The sequence below is a fragment of the Tiliqua scincoides genome, chromosome 3 (assembly GCF_035046505.1).
Source record: "Tiliqua scincoides isolate rTilSci1 chromosome 3, rTilSci1.hap2, whole genome shotgun sequence".
NCBI classification, from domain to species: domain Eukaryota; kingdom Metazoa; phylum Chordata; class Lepidosauria; order Squamata; family Scincidae; genus Tiliqua; species Tiliqua scincoides.
In genome coordinates, this window is record NC_089823.1 from 71,495,124 (window position 1) to 71,509,037 (window position 13,914).

The 13,914-nt window shown below is 42.7% G+C and overlaps 1 protein-coding gene and 1 pseudogene across 4 annotated transcripts in view; both read left to right on the top strand.

The window, feature by feature from the left end:
* Positions 1–13,914, top strand: part of DMD (dystrophin) — a 1,248,719-nt gene that overhangs the window by 262,304 nt on the left and 972,501 nt on the right. For all 4 annotated transcript variants that reach the window (XM_066619666.1, XM_066619670.1, XM_066619667.1 and 1 more), the window contains exons 5-6: positions 1,065–1,157; positions 2,585–2,757. In XM_066619666.1, coding sequence (XP_066475763.1) covers positions 1,065–1,157; positions 2,585–2,757 — 266 coding nt within the window. The remainder of the gene's footprint in view (positions 1–1,064; positions 1,158–2,584; positions 2,758–13,914) is intronic.
* LOC136646911 (5S ribosomal RNA) lies at positions 4,045–4,167 on the top strand (annotated as a pseudogene).

The following is a 13,914-nucleotide window of genomic DNA, read 5'->3' on the forward strand; positions in this document are numbered from 1 at the left end:
TTAATGTTTGCATATAAGTAATACAACTTGAAAGTAACGCATTCAGATTCCAGCAGCTTTAAAACCTGTGTTAGATAGGACAAACAGTAGTGAGGGTGACAAAGTGATAGTATGGATAGATAGGGGAGAGTCAGGGCAGGTGGCATTAGACCCTGGCAAGTTACCACAGGACGTTATTTTGTTGCATAATGTTACATCCATGCCAACTGCATCTTCCTAAAATATCCTGTATTATTTGCTTTCTGTCAAATTATCATTTGTTCTGTTTAGCAAATATGCTCAGAACGTTCGCTTGTCACTAAAAACCAAATGATAGATTTCTCTAATATGCTGTTTTGTCTTGGTATACTTTATTAATTTCAACAAATCTGCTTATATTTAATTCAGCAAATATTTCTTTAGTTCATTACCCTGGAAATGTTACTCTTCTTGTTATTTTGCAAAATGTTGACATTTTGCAAAATGTTGACACGAAAATCACAGTTAAAATACACTCCTAGCTAAAATTTCTGAGAAAATCAACCATTTCTGTTTCACATATATTTCAATGGGATGTTATTATAAGTCAGCGTGGCAAACATTACATTCTGGTCTGGGTGAATTGGATCACATGTCTTTGCCTCGTGAATCATGTGATCATCGCAAAGAAGCAGTTGGAACCAGATCCATCCAGTTTCTTTTGTTTGCGGGAGCATATGTATCAAACATTCTCATCAATGTACGTACAGCATGCATGTGGAGCCCAAGTTTTACAGAAACACGTAGTGCGATAACACTGACACAGTTTGATACATGCATGTTCCCGCAAACATGTGATCCAACTCACCCGGACAAGAATTTAGCGTTTGCCACGCTCTTATGAGTGTCACTATTATGACATCCCATTGGAATACATGTGAAACAGAAATGGTTTATTTTCTTGGAAATTTGAGCTAGGAGATATTTTAACTGTGATTTTTATGTTCAGCACCCAAAAATCTATAAAGAAAAACTACTTCCATTCTTGTAAAAATTTCATTGTTGGACAGTGTTATCTAACCACCTGTTTTGATTTGCTCTGGTAGGTAGATCTGGTGAATATTGGAAGCACAGATATTGTGGATGGAAATCATAAACTGACCCTAGGATTGATCTGGAGTATAATTCTCCACTGGCAGGTGAGAGTGAAAATCATTTGCAAAACATTTTTAGGATGTATTCCAAATTACCAAAGAGCACTGACATTTGTTCTGTATGCCTGACAGAATTTAGGTTAATAACAGTCTCTTCAGCACAGTGATGGTGAGGTGAAAATATGAGGTATGAAAGAAAGTGGGAAATTAGTACACCTTGGGTTATAAAGAAGCATTTTGTTTTGCTATGCAGAACAGGACTCTAGCTTAATATTTCTCTTAAAGATTCTTGAGCATAATACATATCCTCAAAAGGGAATATAACTTTTTTTTTTCCTAGCAATGAATAGCAAGATTTGAATAGCATTACTTTTTTCTCATTTTGTTCTTTGGACAATTTTGAGATAACAAAATAATGCAGACAAAAATCTCTTTATCCATCCCATTTCAGGCAGAAAGAATGGCATCATCATTTATGATTAGAACAGTGGAAAACTCATAAAAAGTGAAACCAAGGCAAAATAGACACATTTTTGTTTTTCTTTATCTGCCTTCTTTCTCTCAGTGAGCATAATGGTATGACTTAAACATATAGCTGGATGTAAGTTTATGGTAGCCAAAACTATTTTAAAACAATGTACTTTATTTGTACCTTACTATAGTTATATCCATAATCCTCTCCTTAAATGTTGACACCAAAGAACATTACTTATTATGGTTGTCAGTTTTTTTTCCAGTTTTCAGTATCTTGTTTCAAGCATATGAACTATATTTCTTTTCCTATATGATGTCATATTTCAGAAAATTCCAGAAAATATCAGCCCTTCAGAATGCAGCAGACTAAAAATAGATATTAGTAACCAAGAAAAGATGCGTGGCTCATTCTGAACCGCCACTCCCTGTGCGGATGCAGCTGGACTAGTGGGTCCTGTGCTGAATCCTTTGAGGTGTTTTGCAATGCTGGTGGCCTCTTTGGGGTAAGGGGACATTGGTCCACTTGCCCAAGGGTGAGCCCCAGCCAGTGCAATGGAGCAAGTCAGATCTGCGCATTCCAAATGGCTGGCGTGAGTCTGTGTTGCCTCATGTCGGTGGACTGGGTCAGGGAATGTAGGAAACAGAGCGCACTAGTGTCGCCAATCCCGTACCCTCACTCTCCACCAGAGCAGAGGGAGGTTAAAATTGGGTTGTGTTTGACTTACCACGACACACTGTGCTTCTCTTCTTGTAAATTTAAATAAAATAAGAAGAAAATGCTTGCAAGGAGAACAGGGATCCTTTCTATTTGGTATTAAAACCTTATGCTCCTATACAGTTTCCTTCTGTCCCCTTTTATGTGTATTTTTATGTTGTCTCAGCTCACTGTGGTAAATATCCTGATGCTTAGTGTAGAGGAAGAGAAACTGGTTTGTAGGAGCAAAATGAGTTGCTTTTGATGTATAAATCAACTACTGATGAAGTTCTGTCTACTGCAGGTCAAAGATGTAATGAAAAACATCATGGCTGGACTGCAACAGACAAACAGTGAAAAGATCTTGCTGAGCTGGGTCCGTCAATCAACTCAGAACTATCCACAAGTCAACGTTGTTAATTTCACCAGTAGCTGGTCTGATGGCTTGGCTTTCAATGCACTCATTCACAGTTACAGGTAGGACAGATATGACACTAAAATGCTGTTCATGCTGTTTCACCTCTTATATGCCCAGGTTCATTTACTCCAAATTTTGTTGTCCAGCCAGGGGTCTGTCAGAATCACAAAAGCAAGACTTGGGGTCAGGGTGCTGGCTGTAATCTTTTATTAATTTTTGAGCATCTGGAAATCAAGATATACTATCTCTGAACTGAAATGGAATTTCCATTTAACTGTTGTAGCTAATGGTCACTGATAGTTGTATCTTCCATGAATTTGTCTAACCACTTTTCAAGGTATATATAATTATAGCGATCACCACATCTTGAAATAATGAGTTCCACATGATAATTATGCAGAGTTTGAAACATTGCTTCTGTTTTGTTTGTCCTCAGCAAAGTTTCACTGAATGGCTTCTAGTTGTAGTGTTATCTAAGAAAAATGATCTCTGCTGACTCTTTATGCCAGGGGTATCAAACTTGTTTCATACAGAGGGCCGAAGTTAGCATTCTTGGTGCCTTCAGAGGGCCAGAAGAGACATAATTAAGCAGGAACTGACAATATTAAGCAGATGATGGCCTGAAATAAACACTTTGCTCTCAAATAGAAACTCATTAGCTGCAAATGACAGAAGAGAAAATGTGCAAATCTTGTTCATATTTTCAAGATATGAGTGAGCCCAATTATCATTGGGTTCAATTATCAATGGGAACGTTGGGAGAACCCAGTTATAATGGGGGCTAAATAAATTGTTTTCATGGGTCACATTCAGCCCATGGGCCTTATGTTTAATGCCCTTGCTCTATGCTATTCATAATGTTATATGTTTTAGTATTCTCTTTTCTAGACTAAAAGCCAAATCTTAACTCCCTCAGTGATACTGCAGCCATGCGAGTGATGCATGCACTGTATTCTGCAGTGAGTGAGCAGTCATGGAGGCCTCTTCAGGTTAAGGGAACTTTAATTCCCTTACCTTGAGGTAAGCCTCCACTTCCCCAATGAGTGTCCTTGACTGTACACCAACTGTTTTGCTGGTGTATGTCCAAGGAGCATAAGGGAGAAGGAAGGGGAGAAAGGAAAGGGATAGTGCAACTCACTGTGTCACCAGGATCCACACCGTCCATCCCCTGCTCTGCCTCCTGCCATCCCCTTCCTGCTCAGGCACTTCCCCATTCCACCCACTCTATGCCCCATTCCTCTCACCACCCGCCCCTTGCACTTGTTTACATGTGCTCCTGTGGGTAGCTGGCTGCAGCAGTGGCCACTCACACTGTCACGGTTTACAGTAGCGACTCCAAAATGGTTGCCTATAGCAGCAACTGTTACCCTGCACATGCCTGATCTCATCTGTTCTCAGAAGCTAAGCAGGGTCAGGCCTGGTTAGTACTTGGATGGGAGACCGCTTGGGAATACTGGGTGCTGTAGGCTTATACCATAGTCTTCCGAGACTGAAGTTTGCCAACCAGTGCACTGTGCATTCTGCCATATGGTCATTTGCATCAATGGAACCTTTGATTTGTTGTCAAAATGTTAGTTAGGATTGGGCTGTAAAGCTGTAATCCTATATACTCAATATAACTTACTTTTGAGTAAATATGTACAGGATTGGATTGTCAGACGTTTTCAACGTCTTTGTTCCATGCTGTGTTCAGTGAGCCGTCCATTTCTGGGCACTCAACCAACTTAGACCCCATCATCATAGGCATGAAATGTGCCCGTTACTTTGGAGCAGATATAATTTGATAGCTTTTCATAAAATGTAGGGAAAAACCAAGTACTAGTTAAGGTTAAAGGCTCCGGAGAGAAATACAACAACACAAAGTTCATGCTCTCTCTCTGGATTTGACAGCCCTTTTTACAGGGTGGCATATAAATGCAGTTGCGTTGGAATTGCTTGTTCTTCCTGTCTTCAACTCCATCTGTCTTTGCAATATACTCTTACTAGATCCACTGTAAAATAAATATGATTTCAGTTTGAAAGAATGAGAGGAAATGTATTGTTCAAGCTGCTTCGGGGACTGTGGAGAGATGTTCCCGGTCATTTAACAGCCACCCCTGTGTTTGTACCTAATAGCAGCAAGCATTAGCTGATAGCGTGCAAAACAGCTAATAGCAGTGTAGTATTTTAATTACACACCTTCATAGCAGCAACACAGCAGGACTTAATTTATTATTTAGGTATCTGAAGCTGGCAATGGTGACCTTAAGCCTAGCCTGAGAGAGGCACCTAACATCATGTAGCAGCTTACACAGCATAGCACTAATTTAACTACGTTCCTGCAAAATTGCCATTATCTCCATGGCTAGCGGAACCAGATTTCAGTCCTCCAAACACTTACCTTCAGAGTAAACACTTAAAAGTGAAAACAATTCCTTCACAGTAAGTAGGGTGAAAATTGCCCCTGATAAATCTTCTTTGGCTCTTTTTTGGAAAAAGAGAAATGTGGCAATATGGACAGGCAGGCAGTGCTAAAAAGCTTGGAAAACTTCATAAAAATCTATATCTTTCATAAAATTGTGAGAATTTCAGGCACTGGTAGTACTTCTCTTTCCTTCTCTGTCTTTTCATTAGGTGGCCCTGGAAGCGGTGCCCAATAGTACATGGATTTGGGGGATAGTTCTAGCTATGAGAGTTGTCTTGCCATAATTATAACAAAATGTGTCTTTAAAAAATGTTTTTGCAATTATACCATCATAACATCAAGATTTGTGATGCTGTGGGTGCAATCAAGCTGGCACTATGAGAAGCGCCAGCCTGCAGAGGCTAACATAAGCCTCTGCTCCAGCTTCCTCTCGGATGCTTGCCTTGGCCCGGCTGGGCTGACACAAGCACAAAAGGTAGGCGGGGAGGTGGTGGGAGGGAGGTGTTCCTGGGCGGGGGAAGGGCGCACGGTGGGCAGCCCCAGGGGTGGGCAAGCAGGGAGCGGAAGGCGGGGCTGGGATCTGGCAGTTATGCCAGATCCCAACCCCCATTCCCAGGGAGAACGGAGCAGCTTCAAGCCACTGTGCTCTTCTCAGACTTGTGCAACCTCAAGAGCTGGTGCAAGTCCAAGGAGACCCATAGGGAGCAGCAGCCCTCACCCAGAAGTAAGGGGAAATGTTTCCCCTTAACTCTGGCTGAGCTGCTTCTGGCCACTTTCCAGCGCTGGATATAGCGCAAGCCTCCTGGCTTGCCTGTTCCAGTGCAGGATGGGATTGCGCCCTGTGTTCATTTAGCATAATGTATACCCCATTCCAAGCTTTTATTTATGTCTTACAGGCATAGTAAGTCTTACATAGTATATCTTACAGTTTCAAACATGATGTAAACTTAATTCATTTTTAATAAATGTAATGAACACTTCATTATTGACGTAGAGCTAGAAAAACTTTGCTTTGTCCAGTCCCAAGGATACCATGCTGAAAAGCCTACTGCTTTTCATCTGAGTAGCAATTGTTCATTCTTATAATTTAATTTTTCTTTTGCCTAATTAAATAAATTCAGTAACTTTGTGGTAATGTTTCACAAATACATAACCATTAGAACCTCTGTCCGTGTTTTTCTTACATTGCTGTTATGTCCTACACACCTTTTCTTGAGACGTCTTCATTTTCCTACATACAGTTTGCCTGTGGGTACCTGATAGCATAAACTGCACCTGCTGAGCCATTTGTGTAATAAAATACTGAAGGTGGTATGTTTTCAATCTCTGGAATTAGAGAATGATTTCACTCTTCGGGTTAATTGGCAGGAAACACTAACACCGCAAGGGAAGTGACTATGAGAGTGAATTAGTTATTCCAATCAATACCTACAGCTCTTTGCTCATAAAGAAGAAATCCAAATGTACTATCCATCAGATTTTTTAGTTCTCTTGTAAGCTATTATGATTTTCTTAGCACAAAAAGGAATAATTCTTAAAACATACCAATATATATGTGTGTTACAGTATTCCCCCCCCCCCCAAAAAAAAAACCTGACACTATTAGAGTGCTTGCTTTTTTGTTTCATTATCTGTAAATCTTCCATCTAGTGACCTCCTGCTTTACTTTGTTCAATTTTCACTATATTAACCCTGTTGGGCATGTTGTTACTTGTTACGTCTACATCAGAATTAATATCTGAGATATTGGTATGGCTTCTCCTGATACATACAAACTATTTGTATGATACATTATTTGGTGTATATTGAGTTTGGAAACGATTCGGATACATTATTTGGATACATTATTTTGACCTGTGCCTCTAAATATTGTCAATTTTAAATTTGGGGGATTACTCAAAATAGCACCAAGTTCATCAGTTGTGAATAATTTGGTCTCACACAGGAGACAAGATGCTGAGATTGGCCAATCTCTGAAGATTGGCCAAGAGATCCTTTAGTCCTAAACCAGGGCACTCCAAACTGCGGCCTACAGGCTGGATTGACATCCTTGCTAACCCCTCCCCTGCATGAACCAAGCTTGCTGTTCCACCGGGGAGCCTGCTATTGTCACCTCTGATCTTCCAAAATGTCCATGCTGCCCAGCAGCTGCCACATTCTGTTGCCTCAGTAGGCTCTTCACCCGGATTTCCTGGCAGACGCAGCTGGGTAGACCAGGTGCGCCCAAACCCTAGCCTGGGGGCCACTTGTGGCCCTCAGGGACTCTCAATCCGGCCCACGAGGAACCCCCGTCTCCATTGAGCCTCTGGCCCTCCTGAGACTTGTTGGAGCCTGTGCTGGCCTGACGCAACTGCTCTTGGCGTGAGGGTGACTGTTCAACTTCTCGCATGAGCTGTGGGATGAGGGCTCCCTCCACTGCTTGCTGTTTCATGTCTATGATGCAGCAGCGACAGTGAAGGAAAGGCCAGCCTTGCTTTATGCAAAACCTTTTATAGGCCTTAAGCTATTGCAAGACCTTCATTCGTTCACATAAGTTCCATCTCTAATATATTCATTTATGTAAATTTATGTAAATTTATTCAAATTCTAATGTAAATTGTGGCCCCTTCTGCCACAAAGTTTGGACACCCCTGGGGTCGACCAACCATTGGGGCAGATTGGAGACAATAGCAGGTTCCCCCGTGATATGGTGTGATTTCAATGGGTGAGGTGCCCCCCTCCCCCAGGCTCTCTTGAGTGATCCCCTGGTCCTGGGTATCAGTCTCACCCTGCTTGAAGAACAACAAGTTGTTTGTAGCATGCAGGTTGGTTTTAATATTGTCAGAGTCCATACATACTCCTGTTGCCCCACAGGTCCCCCTTACACAAGGGGTTAACAAGGGGACCCTTGTGGTCCCGGGTCTGCTGGGCTGTTTTGGGGGCCTCACCTTCCAGGGGTGGCATGTCTTCCACAAGAGAGTCCCAGCAGAGGCCCTCATCTTGTGGCTGCTTCCCTGGGGTGTGGTATCAGGATTGGGGCCGCTACCCCTCCCCCAGTCAGTGGTCTTGCGGCTCTCCCCCTTTCCCTGTTGAGGGATCCCCCTAAAAGGCGTGTGAAATGGATCCTGGTTTGGTTCCACCAGCTCATAGGGCTCAGGGGGATCAATCCCCCTGTCAGGGTCTCTCTCCCAGACCTCTTCCAATCAGCGAAGGCAAGAGGTAAGGTGGACAGGGTGCTCAGGGCTCCCTGGGCCATGGCTGAGGCGCTGTAGACGCTCCCAGCCTAGCAACCTCTTGCCTTTGCCGCCAGGCCACTTATGAGGCCTCCTCCCTGGCGGGGGATTTCCACCCCTTCCAGCCTCCCGAGGTCTCACAAGACCTCGGGCTATCCCATTCCCCTGTCTGGCGCCACTGTGGGGAGCAGCTATGTCAAGCTGTGGTCTCAGCTAGGCAGCTGCACTGTGGCTGCTGCCCTGAAAGGGTCAGGCAAGCCTGCTCCCTGGACTGCCGCGCTGTCCTCCTCCCAGGGAAGGGAGCCGTGAGGGCTGCGTCCCTGCCAGTATGCGCAGAGCACCCCAGTGATAGCCTGGAGGGCCTGTGCCCTGCATTGCCTCTCTGCTGCCACCCCCTTCCCAGGTAAGGGAGCTGTGTGAGTTTGACAGTGCTGGCTGTGCCCCCACTGGGGTGCACAGACCACCCCAGTGACATATGGTAAGCTCTGGTTGTGCCAGGAAGGCTGTTTTCAGTGCACAGTGGTCTCCAATTTGGTGACTGCTGTCCTAAACCGTTTAGGGCTTTAAAGGCTGTAACCAGCACCTTAAACCGCACCCAGAAACACACTGGAAACCAACACAGCTGCATCAGCAACTATTCTCAGCATCGGAGTGATGACTCTTCACAGAGGAAAGTCAGTAGGTTTTAAACCTTTGCGTGAGGGACTAGGAAGTTGTGGACCAGGACTGACACAGGTGTTCGTCCCAAATAGAGGAGCAGGAGAGAAGTGTCTGGCTTTTGTCCAGTATTTCAGCTTATATGGGGTGATCTCTGGCAGAAATCTAGCAATTTTGCTCCCTCACTGTTGTCCTTAAGATGGCAATGTATTTGCCCTGTGCATCCAGTACTCTATCGGCTGCTTTGTGGAAAGGAGGTAGGTCTAATGCAGCTGTTAGTGCATCATGCCCTTCTTTGGTTCAGAGTGCCTTGAACTGGCTTTGATGCCTTTGTTAATCTTTATGCTTGGCTGTATTAAGCAGCCTTTTTTCAGACAGCTTCTTTAGTTGCCTGTTTTGGTGCTTTTTGACCAGGCAAGCTCCTTCCTGGGAGCAAAAAAGATAATTCAGGTTATGTGCTTGAGTTTTCAGACCTGGCTTGGGTGAGAAGTGGGTTGGAGATCAAATTGTGGTGATCTAAAACCTATAAGAAATGGCATGGGCAGTTGGTACACCTGTGGCAGACCTGTGGTCTGCACTTTTCCTGCTTAAGGTCTTTCAGCCTTACATTTGGGATTGTGGGGCACAAAAAGGACCTCTCTTTGTACATCAGGATGGGGTCCCACTGACATCCAGTTTGGGGCTGTTATTTCTAAGGGTGTTATAGCCTTAGGCTTATCTCCTGCTGACAGGTAAAGATTGGAAGGGTGAAGAGGAACTTCTTGGGGTGAAATCATCGCATCCCACACTTACCAGCTCTGCCAGCACTACCAATCCTCTGTCTAATATAGCACTCTAGGAATGGAGGAGTCCCTCCTAGAATAGCCTGGTGGATAACAGCAGAGCAGCAGTGCCACAAGTGTTTTCTAAGGTACAGGTTCAACAAACTAATGGAGTAAGCAGTGGCAGGGTTTAAGGACTTTCAGTGTTAATGGACACTCCCTATTTGTTAAGTCAAAAGTTTGTTGTAGTTGACTTTTCTGCAATTTAAGCTAAGCTGTTGTCAACAGACATAAAATAAGAAATCTTCTGCCTGAATATCTCTGAAGGTTACATTTGACAGCATCACACTATCTGTATGCCTAGAGAGAATGCTGCTAAGTTTGGCATTTCATGTTTCTATTCATTTTTTAAAAATTTATAGTTTCCAAACTTAATCCTACACTGATTGAAGTGGAACATTGTCTTCAACAGAATAAGACAGACAGCTAATTCTGATCATGACAGCATTCAATGACTGGATCCAGCCACCCTGAATAAGTGACATGATCAGCATTCCACAAGCATTGAATGGCTTTGCTTGCTAAGTCACAGCTGTGGTTGCCTTCAAGGAAGATCCCCTTTCCCCCAACACTTCCTTTTCCTGCTCTGGAGCCAGAGAGGAATGGGCAGGGCTCAACTTCTCCCAGAGGAAGCCACCAAAGTTGCTCCACTGAGTGGAGCCAAAATTAGCTCACCACTGTAGCCAGAGGGTTTCAGCCTACTTGCCATGGTGGGATGGATAACCAAAATTGTGGAGGCCTGCATGCGACAGTGAAACTTTACTAGTTATATATTTGACCATTGTTTCCTGCATTTTCTTAATAATGAAATCCTTGAACGTGGTTTGAAATAAGCAGTCTGCTTAATAATTTGCATCAAATCTCACACTTTTAAATATGTTTTATTATAGTATCAAAATCAATATCTCTCCATTTCTAGTCTATAACCATTTCTAGTCTTACCACAGCTTCTGAACTGATGAAACATTTTATAATCATTTTTGTTAAAATTTAAACTGATTGGGAATTGCAAATTTTTGTAAATTAACAGTTGCCATAATTCCACAGAGATTTGTGAGCACCTTTCTTTAGTCTGTCATATGTGTTTTAGTGGTTTTATGTATCATTTCCTGTGACATACAAAAACTGTTTTCTGAACTCACAGTACAGGCATGTCCAGGTACCTACGGGCTTCTGTTCTGGAATCTCCTGCGGTTAAGAGAAACCATGGATTAGGGCAAATGCCTCCCTTCATCCTCTGGAGCCAAGGGGAGCAACAACACTTTCCAATCAAGAAGTGGTTCCAAACCTAATAGTACTGGAACCCATTTTTTAAAATTACACACCATCTGGACCCACCTAGCTTTACAGTGCTATTAGGTTTGGAACCACTTCTTGCGATGTTTATTTCTTTTGGGGGGGTGGGGGGGTTTGAGGTTTTTGCAGGCAGGCTACAGAGAGAATTCACTTGGTGGAACAGGGCTGGCTTCCCCATTTCATCTCTTATTTAATTATTTGTTTTACTTACATTTAATTATTCATTTTATTTAATTATTTATAGGCTGCCTATCTAGCAGCCTTGCACCACCCTTTGCCTCATCTGACCAGGAGCCAAGTCACATTTGCTTGCTCATGAATAAACGCAAACATGTAGCTTAGTTTCACTTTCCATAGGGCCCAATACATTTGCCAGTTTGGTGGGACTTCCTTCTCGGGTGTGTTTTGGGGGTGCATTCGTTGGATCGGGACCATTCTGGTGGCGTTGGATTTTCATCTATTCATGACTAAACGCGTGGTATCGCTCAGTTTCACTTCCATAGGGTTCAATGCATTTTGCTTGTCTGCTATTAAGCTTGTCAGTTGCAACTTCACTACCCATTCACAATCAGGTCATGACCCACAGTTTGAGAAACTCTGCCTTAAGGCATTGGGATGTCCTGGGAAGCCTTCCCTCGCTTCCGGAAGGGGCACTTTGGGGGGGCAGACCCAATTCACAGATATGGAATCTGCAGATATGGCTCCTAATATTTTTTCCCCAAAGTCTGTTCTTTCTCTTCAGATATTATGTTTTTTCCTCAGCAAGTTGCTATTCATATATTCAGATTTCACATCTGGAACCACTCACTCACTCTGCTTTTGACTGAGGACAAAAAAAAAAAAGCTTTTTCAAAGATAAGAGACTGTTGGAATAGGAAAAACTTTTAATAATACTGAAAGGAAGAACTTCATATTATAATCTTCATGCTAGTGAATGAAATTTAAGTAGCTAGCATAAAACTACATTTGAATAAGGAGATTGCATCTCTCCAACTTCTCAGTGTGCAAAGTGTTAACATGACCCAGTTTATACAAATCCACACATCATATAATCACTGCATCCTTATTTAAAGGCCAATTTGAATTAAATTGCATTACTAGTATTCTCCCAAGAAAGCCATTTTTGAATAAGGCACAGCAAATAAGATTATTCACTGCCTTCTTCCTAAAAGAAATAGGAGTATCCCAACTCAGGCAACGGGAAAGATCATTGTGCAGATTAACTAATGTGTCTTGTAATGTGGCCTGTGAAAATATTTGCCATGTGTGGTCTACTGAACTCCAGAGCATTTTCTGATATACACAGTTGTTATAATGTTTATAACTAAGTCCTTTTTGCTGTGTCACTTTTATCTATGACTCTATATACCTGGGTGTTTACTGGAGTTTGGCAGACTGCTGCTCCAGCGACTGCACTGGCTGCCAATTTGTTTCCAGTCCAGGTTAACTTCTCCCATACATTCTGGCCTGCCTTCTCTGTGATGGTGCAACAACTATGAAATTCCCTTCTGGGAAAAGAACTACCCCTTCCTCATGACCTTTCAGTGAGGGCACAAAACATGTCTGTTTCAACTTTCACCTGCAGTGGCGTAGCTAATGATTGTGTAGCCCACTGCCAAGTTCAAAATGTTGCCCTGGAAGTGATGTCACAACCGGAAGTGACATCACACCCAGGCTTTTTAAAAAGTGAAAATTGGGAGGAACCCACCTCCTCCACCCAGCAGCTCACAACTCACTTCCTCTGCTGCTTTCTCCCAGTCAGTGGCATAGCTATATATCTGCTACCTGGGGTCAAAGAAGATTTTGTAGTCCCCCCTGAATGACAAAATCAAATTTAATTACGTAAATAAATGAAAAGTTATTGGTTCCATGCTGTATCACAATAACATCTCATTGGCATTCAGAACAATCAATCTCATAGGTCAGTTTGGAGTTAAGCAAATCCACTTTTTGTTCCACAAGGCAGTTGTGTTTTCATTTTCTGGTTAATTTGCCATAACTTTTGATAGAATACAGATATTCCAGTGCAGTTTGTTGCATTGCATTCTGCATTAAATTAAATTTCCAATGATATATAACATGATGATATTATTCATACACCCAAGATTTTCACAATTTTGGTCACTAGTGTCAAGCTCAGCTTGTTGCCCCCCTAAAGCTTGATGCCTGGTGCAACTGCTACCCCCTGCACCCCCTTAGCTACGCCACTGTTCACCTGGCATTTGAGTGATGGGTTGATGTCTGCCCTCTGTGTCTCTGTAATAGTTTGGCTTGGCTGATTCTTTCTTTCTTTCTGGACCAAATCATAGCTGAATTGTTTTACCCGCCCTCCAATATTGAACATTTATTGTGGAACCCCTGTTAACTGGGTAGGAGGTACTTTTCAAGTGGGTGCTCATCTTTTATTTAGCAGGGGGAGAGTAACTGGCCCTCCTCAGCCCAGCAGTGTCTTTTCTAGTGGCTGTCTGCAGGTGTTCTTTTGCATCTTTTTAGATTGTGAGATTTGATTTTCTTTGTAAACTGCTTTGTGAATTTTTAGTTGAAAAGCAGTATATAAATACTGTTAATAACAACAGCAACAACAACAACAACAACTTTGTAAGCTGCCTTGGGCATTTGGTTTGACATGAGGAAGACAGGATGGTGTTGGTGATGGTGATGGTGATGATACATTATGGCCTTGAATGAAGTTCTGTGCCATTACATCTTTAAATGAGACAGACAATGAAATGTTAAAAGTTCAAACAGCTTTTGTTTGTGTAGAGAATAGTCTCCCCCAGCATCCAAGCAGGACAGCTCGCCTGAAGGTTGTACAGAAGTTCCATA